This window comes from Antechinus flavipes, chromosome 1 (genome assembly GCF_016432865.1).
Source record: "Antechinus flavipes isolate AdamAnt ecotype Samford, QLD, Australia chromosome 1, AdamAnt_v2, whole genome shotgun sequence".
In the NCBI taxonomy this organism is placed as follows: Eukaryota; Metazoa; Chordata; class Mammalia; order Dasyuromorphia; family Dasyuridae; genus Antechinus; species Antechinus flavipes.
In genome coordinates this window covers 702,709,041-702,727,043 of record NC_067398.1, presented here as the reverse complement: position 1 = coordinate 702,727,043, position 18,003 = coordinate 702,709,041, and the positions used below count along the sequence as shown (strand labels likewise).

Here is an 18,003-nt window from a genome sequence, read left to right as displayed (position 1 = left end):
CCCTCGTTGTGCGCATGCGGTGCCTTATTCCCGCCCTTAGGCAGTGTTCCCGCCCTCGTTGTGCGCATGCGGTGCCTTATTCCCGCCCTCGGGCAGTGTTCCCGTCCCCGTTGTGCGCTTGTGGTGCCGTGTTCCCGCCCTCGGGCAGTGTTCCCGCCCTCGTTGTGCGCTTGTGGTGCCGTGTTCCCGCCCTCGGGCAGTGTTCCCGCCCTTGTTGTGCACGTGCGGTGCCGTGTTCCCGCCCTTCTTGTGCGCATGTGGTGCCTTATTCCCGCCCTTAGGCAGTGTTCCCGCCCTTGTTGTGCGCATGCGGTGCCAATTCCCGCCCTCGGGCAGTGTTCCCGCCCTTGTTGTGCGCATGCGGTGCCAATTCCCGCCCTCGGGCAGTGTTCCCGCCCCCCTCCCCCCCCTTGTGCGCTTGTGGTGCCGTGTTCCCGCCCTCGGGCAGTGTTCCCGCCCTCGTTGTGCACGTGCGGTGCCGTGTTCCCGCCCTCGTTGTGCGCATGTGGTGCCGTGTTCCCGCCCTCCGCAGACGCACTCCCGGTTCCCGGGCTCACTCAGTACCACATTCCCCGGTGCACCCTCTGACCCATTCCTGCCCTTCTCTGACTGTTGAAGGTATTGGACATCCTGCAGCATATCCAGACCTTGGACCCTTCCCAGCACGGGGCAGTCGGCTACTTGGTGCAGCACACCTTGGAGCACATAGAGCGCAAGAAGGAGGAGATTGGGCTGGAGGTGAAGCACCGGTCTGAAGAGAAGCATCGCGACGTCTGCTACTCCATCGGTCTCATCATGAAACACAAGAGGTGAGTGGGCGGGCCTGTGCCCGGCGCTTCCCCCTCTCCCTCTCCCACCCAGGACTGAGGGCATTCTCTTGGGCTCCTCTGTAGGGTCCCCAAGTGCCCTGAAGGGGCAGCAACTGAGTCCCTGAAGGGAGAATTGTACCCCTGGTATCCCTGAAGGAGTCATTGGTTTTGGTGTCCTGAAGCTGGTGGGTGCACTGTGTCACTGCCCTTGGTTTCCTACCTACACACATACACTTTCTCTCTCTGTGTCTCTCTCGCTTTCTCTCTGTCTCTGTCCCTGTCTGTCTCTGTCTCTCTGTCTGACTCTCTGTCTGACTCTCTGTCTCTCTGTGTGTGTGTGTCTCTGTCTCTCTGACTCTCTGTCTCTGTCCCTGTCTGTCTCTGTCTCTCTCTCTGTCTCTCTGTCTCTGTCTCTCTGACTCTCTCTCTGTCTCTGTCTCTCTCTCTGTCTCTCTGTCTGTCTCTCTCTGTCTCTGTCTTTCTCTCTGTCTCTGTTTCTGTATGTGTGTGTCTCTGTCTCTGTCTTTCTCTCTCTCTGTCTCTGTGTCTCTGTTTGATTCTCTCTGTCTCTCTCTCTCTCTTTCTCTCTCTCCTCTCTCTCTCTGTCTCTGTCTGTGTGTGTGTGTGTCTTTGTCTGTCTCTCTCTCTCTGTCTCTGTCTTTCTCTCTCTCTGTCTCTGTCTGTTTCTGTATGTGTGTGTCTCTGTCTCTCTGTCTCTGACTGTCTCTCTCTCTCTGTCTCTGTCTTTTTCTCTCTCTGTCTCTGTCTGTCTCTGTGTCTCTGTCTGACTCTCTCTGTCTCTGTCTCTCTCTCTCTCTTCTCTCTGTCTCTGTCTCTCTCTGTGTGTGTCTCTGTCTCTGTCTCTCTGTCTCTCTTCTCTCTCTCTGTCTGTCTCTGTCTCTCTGTCTCTGTCTCTCTGTGTGTGTGTCTCTGTCTGTCTCTGTCTCTCTGTCTCTGCCAACATTTAGGCTCTTTGCAGGCCCCATCTCTTCTATAGGGAACTCCCACAGGAAAGAAGGCCCTCCACCAAGGCTGCCCAGAGCTGTGGGAATGAAGTGACATCCCCAGTGGGTGTCAAAGGCCAGGCAGCTCCCAGACAGCCCCCTGTCGGCTTAGCGCCAATCTAAATCTGAAAAAATGAATGTTAGTGATTGCCCAGTTAGCAGTTTGTAGGAGTGACCCTACATTGTCTTTTTTAAACAAATAATCAAATTGCTTTGTTTTGCTGTTACTTTACCTTTCTCGGGATATTTCTCTTTCTTCTTCTCCTTGACATTGTCCCACAACCAAGACTGTAAGCAAGTGTGGCTGTCTCTCAAATTAATCAATGAAGCCTGCTCTCCTTAAGGGGCATTTAACAAGAAAGCCTCCCTCCCCTTTATAATTTTGCCTTATAATTCCTCAAGGACTCTTTACTGCTGTTTACTGCCTCCTCCTAGTTTGTCTCTGTCTTCCTCTTGTTTTCAGAATTGACTCTTAAATTTCAAGGTAAAGTTCATTGATCTTGTATTTCTTTAGATGATATCATGGATGCCTTTCCCCAAGACTTTGTTTGTTTGTTTGTTTTTTTAAATTTTTGAGTTATCAGTGAGAGTTTTTTTGTTTTGGGATTCTTCTTTTTGGTCAAAATAAATAAAATGATAATATGTAGAAAGAGAGAGGATATATATAAAGCAAGAGAGATAATGCTGAAATCCTTTTCTACACAGGAAACAGAAAGGGAGGGAATTTCTAAGCCTGCAAGCCATGGGCAGGGCATGCCATTATTTCTGCCCTCCTCTGTTTCCCCAAGGACTGTTCTTTTTGACCATCCTCTATCCTCCTTACTTTAGGTATGGCTATAATTGTGTTATCTATGGGTGGGACCCAACCTGCATGATGGGACACGAGTGGATCAGAAATATGAATGTCCACAGCCTGCCCCATGGCCACCATCAGCCGTTCTATAACGTCCTTGTGGAAGACGGTTCTTGTCGCTATGCAGCCCAAGGTGAGTGAGCAAGAGGGAACTGTGTGTTTATCAGTGATCCTGACTCCTGAGGGTGCTCACCATCACCGGCTATGGGATGTCTCTACTGTGAGCCATGCTAGGGCTTGTCATTACTGCCCTAGGGGACCTTTGAACCAAATTCAAAGTGAGCTTCTCTAAGAAATAGAGTACTCCATAAAAACAAGTCTGGTGAAATGCTTTCTTTACACTAGGCCCACAGAGAAAGGAGGGAACATCCCTGGATTCTGCAGGAGCTCCCACAGGCAGCCTGCAAATAGCCATGGAGGCACTAGCTAAAAATCTAAGGGGGAAGAAAGGGAGAGGCCTTTTGCAAAGGGTGGGGAATGAGCTGAGCCTTGAAGGAGACCTGGGGAGGGGGAAAGGAGAGGGCAGAAGTCTAAGGCAAAGAAACCAGTAAGAACTCTAGTAGAGACCTCAAGCTCATTTATCCCAGATAGGGGATTGCTTTGTTTCCCAGCAGACCCTCATCATGTTTGAACATATTCTCTTACTTCCTTGTACCCAAGACTCAGATGTAATTCAGACCACAATAGCCAACATTTCTGTAGTTTGAATATTTACATTAACTTTAAAGCAAAACTTCACTTGGGAAAGAAGGAAAGGATATGGGATTTGGAGGTGGTTTTTGTATCATCTATCTAATTTTCTTGGCTTGCATTTCCCTACCTCAAAAAAAAAAAATAATAATAATTGCAAGAGACAGTGCTACAGGTTTAAATTTTGTAAATATCTGTGAAATCCCTGGGTCAATTATGTCCTTAAAGATAGAAATAGGAGCAAGTAATGTCCAAATGTAAATAACTATGTCATCAAAATAACAGGCAGAAATAAAAATACAGATTTTTAAGGAAGTTATCAGGCACTAGTTCAGCAGCAATATGACTGATTTTTAAAGCTATCATTTATTATAAGTTTCTCAGTTATTGCTTTTGGTGCTTCAGTGGATTCATAACTTATCCAGTGAATTCACCAATGTGCTGGTCAGACCCCATGCAGACCTTCTCATTATGTCCCCCTCTAGACCCTCCATGTGGAGTGGCTTTCCTCTCATTCTCTTGACACTGGATGCTGGTGGAATTTATCTGTTATTGTTTAAAGATCTTGATATATGATCAGCATTCCATTGCTCTGGTCATCCTAATGTGAGAACCAGATTTTGTCACTTCCTAGTAAAGTTTGTTTTCATGTATTTGTAAGTTAGGTGGTACAGTGACTAGAGCACCAAACTTGAAGTCAGGAAGGCTCATCTTCCTGAGTTCAAGTCTAGCCTCAGATACTTACTAGCCATGTGACTCTGAGCAAGTCACTTCACCTTTGTGAAGTGAAGGGTGAAAGTGAGGGCCTTCACCCTGCCTCAGTTTCCTCATCTGTAAAATCTTTGCCAAAACAAACCCCAAATGGAGTTGAGGAGGGTTGGACATAATTAAAAAACAACATGTGGTGTTTCTAGATTTGTTTAGTTAAAATTTATTGCTGTACAAAATGTCCTTCTCTGATTAAATTTTCCTGCATGGTTCTAATAGTCTTATTACTGTGAAAAAAGTAGCTTTGCAGACCTTAAATCCCTACCCAGATGCTATTAGCTGTTATGATTATGATTAATAGCTCAGGCCTGTAAGAGCTACCATTTTCTCAGTGAGGGCACCCTGACCCCTTATTAAACCATCTCTAAGTCACTTTGGCCAAATTACTTTCATCATGATGTATCAAATCTTGGGATAATTAGCTTTTCTGAACTTAAACAGACTTATCCTCGAGTGACAGATCCTTATGCAAAACTTTTCTTATTCAGTAGGAAGCAGCACAGTTTATGCTCTGCTGCCACAGCTTTTTAGAACCCAGGGCCACCCTCCTAATAATGAGAATCCTAGTAGGACATTAGTGAAGCGTTACCATTAATGGAGACCTCAGCCAATCCCTGCATCCTTTAGTGAGTTAGACGATGGAATTGATACCAGATAAATTTAAATAACATTAATATTTTAAATGCATTTAAATACATAAGTATTGCATGTAATTATGTATGTATGTAATGTATGTATGTAATCTTTGTAATAAGAGATCTACTCAAAATAACTCTTTTTAGCAATTAAATGTGAAGGTTTTGCCACCAGAGGGCACATTTTGCCACTTTTACAAATGCATGGCTTGTTAGACCTGTAAGAGACCTTGGAGATAATGTGTTCCAACTTCCTCTATAGAGGAGGGAGCTGAGGCCATCACAGCTGGCTGAGAACAGTCTCCCTCCAGACTCATTTTTTTAAGATCTCCAGACATATAGATCGTTCTATTCCAACTTAAAGGTTCCCCACTCTTCCAAAAGCCTAGTTCTTACTGGCTCCAAGAATTCTGCCTTGCTTTTTTTTCCCCATGTGTCATCGCCTCAGTGAAGGAGTCAAAAAAGTCAGATGGCTTTTTCAGATGTGAAGGAGCATTTTTCGTGGTTTTCTGGGCTTTCACAAGGCTATGTTGTAAATGCTTCGGCACAATATACCATTATATGTCCTTTCTTTGTCTTTCCTTCTCCCCAAATAAATATTTGGGTAAGCTTTAAATCCTTCTCATTAAATCAATATTTATCTCCTCCCTCTGATTTCTAGTCCCTGGGTATTCTGTGTTATCATGACCAGCTATCTTGACCATCTAAGGCACAGAGCTGCGTCCCTTCCAGCTTCCTCACTTTGGCCACTCCTCGCCCTGCCAGGCTGTTTACCCAGGAAGTGATCAGCAGCCAGAGTTAATGCTTCTCTCCAACCACTGCCAGTGATCGAGAGAGCCCTCGTGGTCTCTTCTTTGCCTCTTTCTCCCAAACAGTTGCTTCTCCTTCATGGCTGCTGTTTGTCCCAATTCCCAGGGCACTGTACATGCTGCTATAGAGGCAAGCTGGCTATTAACAACATCATAAATAAGAAGCTGACTCTCTTTACCCACTGCACCTCCATTACCCCCAGGAGGTACACAGCCAGCCAGCACATTGCTGTGTAATAAAACATGACCAAAGCTATAAATTGTTGGCTGAATTACTAGAGAGAAACTAGAAATAAAGTCTGTTGGGATAAATTACCCACCTGAATTAACTTTACTTTAAACTGTCTGCCTACTGTGAACAGAAGAGGCCTCTCTCTGGAATGCAGGTGTAGGGATTGTCTCTTGGTAGGATTCCTTCCCCTCCCCATCATCCTGTCTCCCCTTTCTAAATTTGGAAAGCAGAAAATGCAAACAGAAGATGGGCCCCAGCTTGACTTCCCCCTTATCCAGGTTTCAGCCTGCTATGATTACATCATCCTGAGCACTCCCTGAGGGCTGCTTGCCTCTGAATCTTTGCTAATTGGTTCCTCTTGCTACTGGTTACAAATAGCCCTCAAAAGAAGGGATGTTCCCTTAGTCATTAAAAGTCTGAATTTTGTCAAAGCCATTGGTGCTTTCCGGGACTTTTACTGTCATAGCATCACCGCAGATGCTCTCCTCGTAAAGAGAGAATCCATTGATATATTTTTTTATTATATAGCTTTTCTGTGAGGAGTATTTAGTCAGACTTTTACAGAAATACTTTAAGTCTTCTGTGTTGGGAACTAGAGTTTTCTTCTTGATGAGGAAACGGAAGCATTCCACGGGAGACCTGCTGAAAGGCCAACGGTATATTCATGGAACTTGAGGTAGCTTCAGGATACATCTCTGAAAACCAAAACAAAAGTCCTTATTGTTGTAGTCATTGCCCAGCTTCATCTCTCTTGTGCTGGCTGTATAATTAGAAAATGGGAAAGCCAGAGCAGTGGTTCTCCTGAGACAAAGAGCAGAGGCTAACCCTGGCTGCTCATAATATGATATTAGAAGATCCTAGATCTAGACTAGAAAGACCCCTCAGAATCTTTGGCCGACAGATAAGGAAACTGAGTCACAGAGCCATTAAGTGACTTGGCCAGAGTAGCACAGGTAATGTGTTAGAAGGATATTTGGACCCATAGCCTCTAACTTCAGGACAAGCGTTATTTCCATTGGCTCTCTGGAAGCATTTGAAAAAACTGTCACATTTTCCAGTTCTGGGAGCCGTGGGAGAAGTCGCCAAGATTGATGGTGACTTGTGATGAGAGAGGCAGCAGCAGTGCATGGGAAGCAAACTGGATGTTTCCTAACCAGGAGACTAGGAACAAAGCTTTTCAGAGCCTCAGTTTTATTTTGTATTATTTTTTCCTGTCCAATGGGGACTAAAAATGTTTCTACTACAGAGCTCATAGGTTTGCCGTGAGGAAACAACTCTGTATGCCTTAAGCTACTGTGATAACATTGTTATTGATAGTTTTCTGTAAAGAAAAGCTTCTTAATATTCAGAGCTCTCCAAAGTGAAAGGGGCTGCCTCAGGAGATTGTGACTTCTGGTGTAATCCAAAGTCTTCAAAGCTAGCTCCCTGCCTTCCCTCGCCTCCCGCACTGAGGCCCAGAGAGGTCCAAGTCATTGTAGACTGAAGATCCAACCAGTATTCTCTGGGTTCAAAGGTGGCACATGAACCACTGAAGCGAATGCTCTTTATATACCCATAGCCTGGCCGCAAGGCCCTCTGAGGTCCCACCAGCTCTGAGCACTTCTGAGAGGCTCATTCTGTAGGGAAGCACAGAGTTCTCCAGATAAGTCTCCTATGTTGATCTGCCTCTCTTGTTCCAACAGAAAATCTGGAATATAACATGGAACCTCAAGAAATCTCTCACCCCGATGTCGGTCGCTATTTTTCAGAGTTTACTGGAACTCATTATGTAGCAAACACGGAGCTAGAAATCCGGTACCCAGAGGATTCAGAGTTTGTATGTGAAACCGTGCAGAATATTTACAGTACCAAGAAGGAGGACAAAGAGTGAGGGTGGACAGAGGACAGTAGGCGAGTGAGTGAGTCTCTGCAACAGCTGCTCTTCCCTTCTGCGAGGACCAGCTTCTGGGAGCCCATTGTCCCCATGGTCCTCAGGCTCGATCTCCAACCAGGAATTGCACTTCTTAACCAATGATATCAGCTACCTTCTAAGTTAAATAATTCTAACGCGTGCTAGCGCTCCGATCCGAAGATGACGTCACCTGCCTCCGCCACGAGTGAAATCATTTGAAAGGCAGTACGGTCGGTCGGTGACACGGTTCGTCCCGAGGAGACAATTTATTAGAAATTATTGTTCTCAAGGTCTTATGGTCAGCACTGTATTTAGCCTCCTAACCATTTTTTAAATCTTGTGCTTACTGTAGTTTGTGTCCATGAGGATTTAATTTTATGAACAAGAAGGGGTCATACGTGCTTATAATAATTTTTTAAATCAAATTTCCCTTGGAATTTGTGCAATCGTAAGTCAAGTTTGTCTTATTTATCCACGAGTTTAATTAAACATTTGGAAATTAACTTGTCAGGGATCCTAAGAATGTGGCTGGAAAGTCTCCGGGCCTCTCTTTTCAGAGACCCTCATTTCAGTGAGTTCAAAGGCCATTGGAACTTTCCTCCTGATCTTTGTGGGAAGCATCTTCTCTAGCGTGTGGGGCGCACCATCCATTGTCCTATCCTCAGTTCCTCCCCCTAGCTCATGAGTTCACGTTCTTACCCCAATCAGAGATTGTTCTCTTCTATTTCTATCACCTCAACACTACTTCGAGAACATTCTTGAGAGGAATGTGCTCTGGGTTTTTCTATATGGACCCTATCTGGCTGCTTAACTACTTAAGCTGGCAATTAAGAAGTGATTATTGCCAAGGGATCAGGTCACTGATCTATCACTCTTCACAGCATGGACGAGTGCCCATCTGATGCTTAAAGCCAGCTGGGTGCCTTCTGACCCCCAACCTCCCAAGACCTAAAAAAGGTGGTCTGATGACCTGTCTCACCTTTGACCTGAGCAATACAGCCTGCTGGGAAAGAGAAGGAAAGGATCTGTTTCATACCCCTTAGGAAGTCCCGAGGGCCAGAAAGCATCAGCACAAGCAAACTGTAATTAAGTTGCTTGGGAACGTCTGGGATGGTAGATCAGTAGTCTGCTGTTTTCTTCTCTGAGATTTACTTGGCTTGGAATATGGAGTCACGAGCATTGAGGCAGCTTTGGTAGACCCCTGCGCTTTTCACAAGCTTGACAACCCTTCAGTGAGCAAATGCCATATATAAGGGGCTGGGAGCTGCTGCTGGAGTCCGCTTCTGATTCTCATGCCTGTAAGCTTAAGGCATTGCAATTAATGTAGTAAAAATAAGGTTCTAGGGAGGTGAGATGCACTCTCCACTCCTCCACATTCTCTCTGTTGACTTGCATGCATTATTTTCTCAATGTGTTGATGAATGTTTTATTTACACAGTAAAAACCCTGGTGACCACAGCAGCCTTGGGGAAAGCCATCAGAGATCACCAGGCCACGTAGCATTAAATAGCCTCATGGAGACCGTGGCCACACAGCTCCTACCAGCTCAAAAAGGAGCTTTAGCCACCCTCCACATCCCTCTTCTGTCCAGACTCAAGGCAGCTCACTTGGACTGGAGTTTGAAAGTGTGAAAGTAAATGATCCTTCAGGGAGACTCTTGGAGAGCCTGTCCTGCTTTTGAGGGAGAACTTGACAGTGAAATCTTATAGAGGTAAAGATCAGAATATGGTTGGTTTTGACTTTGTTAAAACAATTGTAAATAATGTATGTAGAGTGTTTTTAAATGTGCTCCTTAAGTGACCCTTCACTTGGTTCCAGGAAGCAGGTACCAGTTCTTAATGTAAGCTGTCCTTTGGGCACTTTATATTTTTCTAAAAGTCTGTTTTGGACCCAATATGCTAAGAAATTGTAAGATTCTCTTGAGAAATTGCCAAAACTTTTGTCCACTTTAAAGCAACTTGTTACCATAACCTGTAAATAGAACCTTTAAGTATTAAAAAATGTTAAATGTTTGGACATAATATTTTCATCTCTTTTCCCTAAGTGAATATAAACATTTGAATTTTGAGGTATAATTAAAAAATGATTAATTTTATCCAGACTGTCACCAAAGGTGACCTGCCAAATTTCACATCATGCCCACAACGTAGAAGTGACATGAGTAAAATGTCTCACCTTTTCTGGCCTAAAAATGCCCCCCCTCCCAATTTTATTCTGTACTAAATTTTGTATAACACTGGAGAGTAAAAGTGGGATAACTTTGCATGTCTGATTTCGCTGAAGGATTAATTTTTACAAGCCTGTGACTAATCATTCAGAATAAATGTTTGTAATGCAAAAATTTACAGCTTTTTAATTATCACATTGTGGGTGGATGTCATAAAATAAGAGATAGAAAAAGTGAGGGTTTGGTATTCGGACACATTTAGCTCATTGAAGAAATGTGGTCGGTGACTCTTGTGTTCAAACCAATCTCCCAGTCAGTCTCCCTTGAAGCAGCAAGATTTTGATGGGAGAAAGTTAATCTTGTTGTTCTGATTAATGTGTAAGTTGTAATTGGGTTTAGTTCCGTCTCTCTTGGTTGTGTGATTGCTTCTTTCTATCAGGTCTTCAAAGACAGAGGCATTTTATTCGGAAAGTACTGTTTTATCAATCATTGTTATATTTTACGATGTCTTCGTAAATCTAAGCGTGTTTGCAGTGACAGGCACTTCCAATTATGGATTGTCTGACTTTTGCAGTATTCAATAAAATTGTGTCAGCATTCACAGGCTCTTCTCTATATCCCCAGATCCTTTGATCTCAAATATTTTTTAAGTCATTTCTATTCGAGATGAATAAAGGCAAATGGCTTGAAGTCCTGCCTTCCACATTTCTAAATGCCTTTATTAATTTTGAAATTAAGATTGAGTGAATTCCTGATATGAATTTCCTGTTTGTAACTGTGTTTAAAAAGCAAAGGTGGTGAAAGGGAAGATACACCGAATGAAAAACCTTCCCTACCAAAAAAAAAAATGTTCCCTAATAATGTTTCAATGTATTTGCCTTATTTTTAGACAACTTTCCCTCTGGGCATTCTAATGCATCATCCCAGCCAGAGTTTCTTCCCTAGGAGTAGGACTCATCAAAATCACGGTGGGAGTGGGAGTGAGGATGTCTTATGGGGGAGGAGGGAGTGAAGGATGAGGCGAGTTGACTGTGTTACTTTTCAGGGCTGAGGGTTGAGAACTTGAGAAGGTGAAATACAGTTTCTTTTTTGTAATCATTAATTTTGTATCCCTTCAGAGCAGATATATAGAACATCTAACCATTGACCAGGATGTTTAACAAAAACATGCCAATGTTTAGCAAGAGTGGGTTGGTTCTTCCTGTGTGAACTGTGTAGAGAGTCTCCCCCACCTCTTCTTCAGCCAAGAATGGTGCTGGGGAGTTGATGACAGACATGGCAGTTGCATGGGAGAGAGAAGGAAGTGTATATGGTTAAAACCAATAGCTTTTTATAAAATAGCATCAAAAAAAAAAAAAACTTGGAGGGATGTAATGGAGAAGTAGCTGGTAGAGGATCAAAAGAACATCTGGGAAAAAGGGAATTCTGTAGGTATTTAAGTAGCTTCCATAGTATTTAATATTCTCTTTCTTCCTTGAAAAGGGAAACTAAGTCCAGGAAGAGTTCAAATCTGGCCTCAGACACTTACTAGTTGTATGACCCTGGGTCAGTGACAACCCCTATTTGTCTCAATTCTTCATCTGCAAAATGGAGACACACTGGTGAAGGAAATGGCAAAGCACTCTAATATCTTGACTAAGAAAACCCCACAAACTAATAAGTATGGGGTCCCATAAAATCAGACACAACTGGACAACCATCATCCTTGAAATAATTCAAATTAATGGAAATCCAATATTCAGATTGACAAAAAAATGATTCAGAGTCCATATCATTTTCTTATGCAAGATGTAGTTCTTTTTAGACTTGAGAAGTTGATTTTTTCACCCTAGTCTTTTTGAAATCATAATAATTAACATTTATATCATGCTTTTTAGACTTAGAGCACACTTTTTCCCAACCCTGTATTGCAAATACTATTCTTACCTTGCAGGTAAGGAAACCGAGACCTAGAAATAATGTCCATGCCCTGTATTGTCCAACTAATATGGAAAAGAATCAATGTTCCAAACCAGGTCTTCTAGGATCAAACATAAATTGTTCTCTGAGATCTCCTTTCCTACCTTTCTAGTTCCTCTATTCTGTAGGTATACTGATCTACTTGAGGGACATGGAGGCTCATCTTCTACCTCCATGATTCTGTCCTCTTACCTCCAACCTTATCTCCCTCCTCATTAGGGTTTCTTGGAATCCCCAGTTTCCTTCAAAACTCACTTCCATGCCCATCTTTTTTTTTTTTTTTTTTTTTTTTAATCTCCCCCTTCAGTTACTAGTGTCTTCTCCTCCAAGGTTACCTTGTATCCAACTTGCATGTATCTTGTTAACTCCTTAGAAGGGTATGGGTTTTGTTTGTTTTTCTGCCATCCTTAAAAAAACAAAAACAAAAACAAACCAAAAAAAAAAAAAAAAACCCTCTTATCTTGACATTTCTTAGCTCTTAGTGCTCATCTCACTTCAGATTCAACCCTCCCTTCTGACAAAGAAAATAACAAAGCAGAACTATCTAACATAGCCATATCTGATTATTCTGAGAGGCAGGATATCTAAAGTACCATTATTTGTTTCTTCAAACTTGCATTGATTTTTCAATCACCCCTGAGTTCTACTCCCTTTAGTGAGTGTTTCTTGACCAAGGAAGTATATAAACATTGTGTATATTGTTCTCTTGTATTTTAAAGTATTTTACTTTACATGTGCAACTTCCCATGTTTCTCTAAATCCCTCATATCCATCATTTACCATTATGCATTAATATCACATTACATTGAAATTGTCATGGCATAGATGCTACATTTGGAGTCAGAGATTCATATCCCAGCCTTGCTGCCTGTGTAAATGACTGGAAAGTAATTTAACTTTAACGTAACAGCTTTGATTTCCTATTGGTTTAAAAAAAAAAAAAAGAAGAAGAAGAAGAAGAAGAAAAAGGAATAAAACAGATGACCTGGAAAGCTCATGTTAATTCTAGTGCTTTCATCCTATACACCGTAGTTTTCTCAGCCAATCCTACTTAGTGGGCATCCATTTTGTTTCTAGTTCCTTGCTACCAAAAGAATTACAAATTATGAATGATCCCATGTTCCCAATCACTTAGTATGAAAAATGCAAATAATCCCATATCATGTGATAGAAACACTCAGAGGATCCTAAATGCTCCAAAACATGTTGTGAAATGATGATCACTAAACTTGGCCCCAGAAAGAAGTATGAGAAGGCTCCTTCCCACCTTGCAGAGAGGTGTGAGGGACTATGAATGTGGAAAATTGCTTATAGTTTGAGACCTTTTTGATGTGATAATTTGCTAGTTGTTTTGTTTGTTTTTTTAATTCCTTGTTAGAAAGAATGGCTTTCTGGAAGGGCAAGAGGCATATTGGAAAATGTAGGTGATGCAAAACAAAAAATCATTAATAATTTTAAAATTAATTTTAAAAAATTTTTCCCCTGGCCCTAATTTTGGAAAGCACTGAATGACCTCTTCTATTTTTTAAAAATAGCTTGACCTCTTATATTTAAGTCATGCATCCTTTTTGAGCACATTGTTTTCTATAGCATTTTGTGCCAAACTGCATTCCAGTTGTCCCAGCAGTTTTAGTTTAAAAAAGGAACTCTTCTCCCAATAATATGTTTTTCAAACACAGGACTATTTTTTTTTAATTTCTTCTGTTTCTTGCTAATCTAACTTGTTTGCAGTGCCCATTTGCATTGACTTTTCTGTTTTTTTAACCGATGCCAAGTTGTTTGGATTACTGTTGCTTTATAATGTGAATTGTCACTCATATTTTTATTATGACTTCCCTTTAATACCTTTTTCCTCCAAAGGAATATTTTGTTATTGTTGTTTTGTCATGTTCTATAAAGCATTCTTTTCTGAGTATTTGAATTTGAGTTGTAGCACTGTCTATTAATTTAGTATAAGTTTTTTTTTGTTGTTGTTTACTGATATAACCTTGAATAGTAAATATATCTCCAACATTTTTCTTCTGTTTCTTTTAAAAAGTGCTTTCTAGTTTTTTCAAATCATGTATGCCTTAGATTAATTCCCTGATATTGTATGCATTTTTTTAGTTATTTTAAATGACATTTGTCTTTATTTCTTCTTCTTGACTTTTTTTAGCAGTATATAGAAATACTAATCACTATTATGGATTTACCTTGTTGTCTTGCTAAAGCTTTTATTTCTACTTCTTTACTAATTCTCTGGGGTTTTCTAAGTACCCTGTGTCATCTGCAAATAGGGTTATTTTGTTTTTTCCATGGCCAGTATTTATACCTTTGATTTTTGTCCTCCTGCCTCATTGTTATAGTTAATGTTCCTAGAACTAGCTCATATAATATTGAGTAGAGGGGGCATCATTGTTTCCCTGTTAGAATTTACAAAGCTTCTAGTATTTTACCATTGCAAATGATGTTAGCCCTTGGTTTTAAGCATATGCTTGTGATCCTGTTAAGGAGAGGTCTTCAATTCTTGTCCTTTAATCTTAAGGGGTTTTAACATAAATGCATGCAATTGGGTGGGATAGAGTGCCATCTTGAGTCATCTTCTTGAGTTCAGATCTGGCCTCAAGATACTTACTAGTTGTGTGACACTGAGCAAGACACTTAACCCCATTTGCTTTAGTTTTCTCATCTATAAAATGAGCTGGAGAAGAAAATGGCAAATTACTCCAGTATCTGCCAAGAAAACCCCAAATGGGGTCATGAAAAGTTGGACACAACTGAGACTGATTGAACAACATAAATGAGGACTGCATTTTAGCAAAGGCGTTTTTGTCATCCACTGAAATAATTTTATGCATTTGTTATGGTGGTTGCTTATATGATTAATTATGATCGTTATTCTAACACTGAATCACCCTTATGTCCCTGGCATGAATCTAATTTAGTCATAGTAAATTATTTCTAGGTATATTTTTATAGGTTCCTAGTGAGGACTTAGAACAAAAATTTACATCAATATTCATTAATGAGCTTAGTCAATATTTCTCTTTCTCTGCTTTTTTCCTCCCTTGTGGAGGTGACAGAGTTATATGTGTCTCATAAAAGGAATTGGTAGAGCATATCTCTTTAGGGAGAGGGGGATAATTTTTTAAAGCATGGGTATGAGTTGCTCTTTAATTTTAATTACTCTTTAATTTTTGCTCTTTAAATTTTGATGGAATTCATTTGTAAATCCTTCAGTGACTTTACCCACTTTGGCTTGTTCAATTTGCTTTTCTGAAAGTGGAATACTTGATTTCTCTATGTCTTGACTTTTGTTTTGTTTTTTCAATTTCTCTTTAGATAATTTATTTTTTGAAGATATTCATCAATTTCTTTTACTTTCCCAGTTTTGCTGTTGTGTAATTATGTATAGTAGTTCCTAATAACTTATTTCCTCTGTGTTATAAGTTCACTTCATTCATTTTTTATTTTGGTAATTTAATTTCCTTCTCTTTCTTTTCCTTAATCAAGTTAGCTAATGGTTTATTGATTTTGTCAGTCCTCAGCAACCCAGCTCTTAGGTTTGTTTATCAGTTCTATAATCACTTTAGTTTCTAGTTCCTCAGAGTCTCCTCTAATTTCCAAACTGCCTTCATTTGTATTTATTTTAAGATTGCTAATATGTTTATTTTCTAATTTTCTAATTGCATGCTCAGTTTATTAGGTCTCTTTTTCTATATCGTTAACATAAGTTTTCTTAGATATACATTTTGCCTTGAAGATTGCTTCAACTGTATCCCCAAAGTTTTGGTGTATTGCTTCATTTTTATCGTTATTTGTAAACATCATTATTTATCATTTCTATCATTTGTTTTTTGACTTGATCCTTATTCAGGATATTATGATTTATCCTCAAGTGAGACCTTTATCTTTTGCTTATATATCACTATTTCCATTACATCTTAATCTACAAAGTATGCCTTTATAATTTCTGATAAATGATAAACTAGACAAAAAAAGTTTTAACTTTTTCCTGGCTTTAAGTTTGCAAAGCACTTTATATGTTATCTCATTTGGTCTCATAACAATCCTATAAAGTAAGTTCTGTTGTTATATCCATTTTATAGATGAGGAAACTGAGACTTGAGAGGCTAAGAGACATGCTTAAGATCATACTTGAGATGATTTGAACTCAAATCTTCCAAGTTCCAAATCCCACATTCTGTATACTGCATCACCTAGCCATTATTTGACCATAAGTCTTTTATTCCTTCACACACTTGTATAAAGACACTGTGGGATGCTGGGATCTTACTCTGTCCATCTTCCATTCTTTTGTGATCTGCCTCTCAATATTACATCTTTAATCTCTCTCTTCACCCCCAAAGTAAAGGAAGAAATTGAAAGCCTTTCATCCCTCACTCTTCAAGTCCTGACCAGTCATCAACCACCTCCACATTTCACCCTTTCCTTTCTCCATCTAGCAGGTGTTACTTTATTGTATCCTCCCACTTATACTGTTGCTTTATTAATAAGGAAATGGGATTTTTTGCCTGAAATAGTAAATCACTTCCACCTTCTGTCCCAATTTCTCTTCTTATATCAACAGTAACTTAGCTTCCTTAGGTTATTGATGTTCTTTTTCTTTGCCTCCTTGTTGCTACTCAGGTAATATCAGGTCTTTTTATTTTTTTAAGAAAAGCAAGCATTTATCTACATTCGTGTCCTTTTACACCATAGTCATGAGAAAATAAACATTTCACTTCTTAGTCTTTCATTACTTTGTGAAAGTATTTAATCTGCCACTTGGCCAATTTGCACATTGATATCATGTGGCCACAGAATAATTTGGGGGTTTTCTGATTGGCTCTTCTTGAAATTTGAAGGCTCTGTTCCTCACCAGCTGTGAAAGTTGTTCATTTACATTGTCTTCCTGAAATTTCATTAGAATGTTACTTGGGGTTTCTCTCTGTTTCTGTTCTCTGGATTCTTTCCATCTGAACTTTGCCATCTGCCTCCAAACTTCTGTGGAATTCTTCTGTGGAATTTACTGATGTGTGACATTCAGGTTCTATTTTTCATTATATTTATTTGGAAAAATTGTTATAAGATTATCTCTTCACATCCTATTTTCAAGTTCAAGTTCAGCATTCTTGTGTGGTAGAGATCCTGAGTGCTCTAATCTTTTGGATTTCATTTGGTTTTTAAATTTTGTTCTGTTGTTTTCCTTTTCTGTATTTTCTGCTTTTCAACTCTGGCATTTTCTTTTTCAGATAATCTATATAGAATAGGTGTAGTTTGTCCTAAATTCACTAGTCTCTGTTTTTTTCCATAAAAACTCAGATTTCTTTCATATTTTTATTTCCATCCTTGCTTCTCTGATCCACTCTAGAGATTTTTCAGAGTTGTTCCATTGTTTCAGAGACCTTGATGAATTTGCTATGTTATCTTTGTGGAATTTTGACTGTTTCCTTTGCTGCAAAGTACTTGTTCATTGAGATGGTCTTTTGTTTGAGTTTTTTTTCCTAATTTTTGTTCATTTTACTTCAATTAGCTTTTGTATAGCTTAATCACTTTGCTAATTTTTCTCTGCTATCCTTGATGAAAATGTACTTTAATACCAATCCTTTTCTTCACAGGGCAAAACATTTTTCTTCCATGTTTCTTCTCCCCCTCACTCAGACATCTGCTGACTGGATACCAGTCAGGATACCAAGATTGAATAAAGTCTGTTTCCTTCACAGAGTTAATGTGACCAGTTAGAACACTACTGTTGGGAGAGTCCAAGTGACCAAAGTGATTAGACCTATTCTCCATCTTTACCTGTCTCATTCTTCTGGCCTCTACCACTCTCTCTACAGCCATGAAAGTATAAGGGAAGAGTGCCCTAAGATACTGCTGAAAGAGATGTTTCTCCTATGTTCCAGTGCATCAAGGGACACAGGACAAAGACAAGATGGTCATTCTTCTGAGTGCTAGAAATAGTGGGAACCATCTTAAGGTTTTGGCTGATAATTTTTTTCTGTATTTTTCTGCCTTCCAAAGTTAGCTTAGATATTTGCATGAAATGAACAGAACCAAGAGAATGTTGTATACAGTAACAGTAATATTGTTTGAAGAACAACTGTGAAAACTAAGTTATTTTGAGTATTATAAATATTCAAAAAGACCATAAAGGACCTATGAAAGAAGATGCTATCCACCTCTAGAAAGAGAAACACCATA

General features: G+C 40.1%; 1 protein-coding gene across 1 annotated transcript in view; it reads left to right on the top strand.

Moving 5' to 3' along the window:
* The window catches only part of FBXO21 (F-box protein 21), a 39,185-nt gene extending 28,726 nt beyond the window's left edge, over window positions 1-10,459 (top strand). The window contains exons 10-12 of the mRNA XM_051976101.1: window positions 619-809; window positions 2,642-2,799; window positions 7,483-10,459. Coding sequence (XP_051832061.1) covers window positions 619-809; window positions 2,642-2,799; window positions 7,483-7,670 — 537 coding nt within the window. The 3' untranslated portion in view covers window positions 7,671-10,459. The remainder of the gene's footprint in view (window positions 1-618; window positions 810-2,641; window positions 2,800-7,482) is intronic.
* Window positions 10,460-18,003: the final 7,544 nt, after the last annotated feature.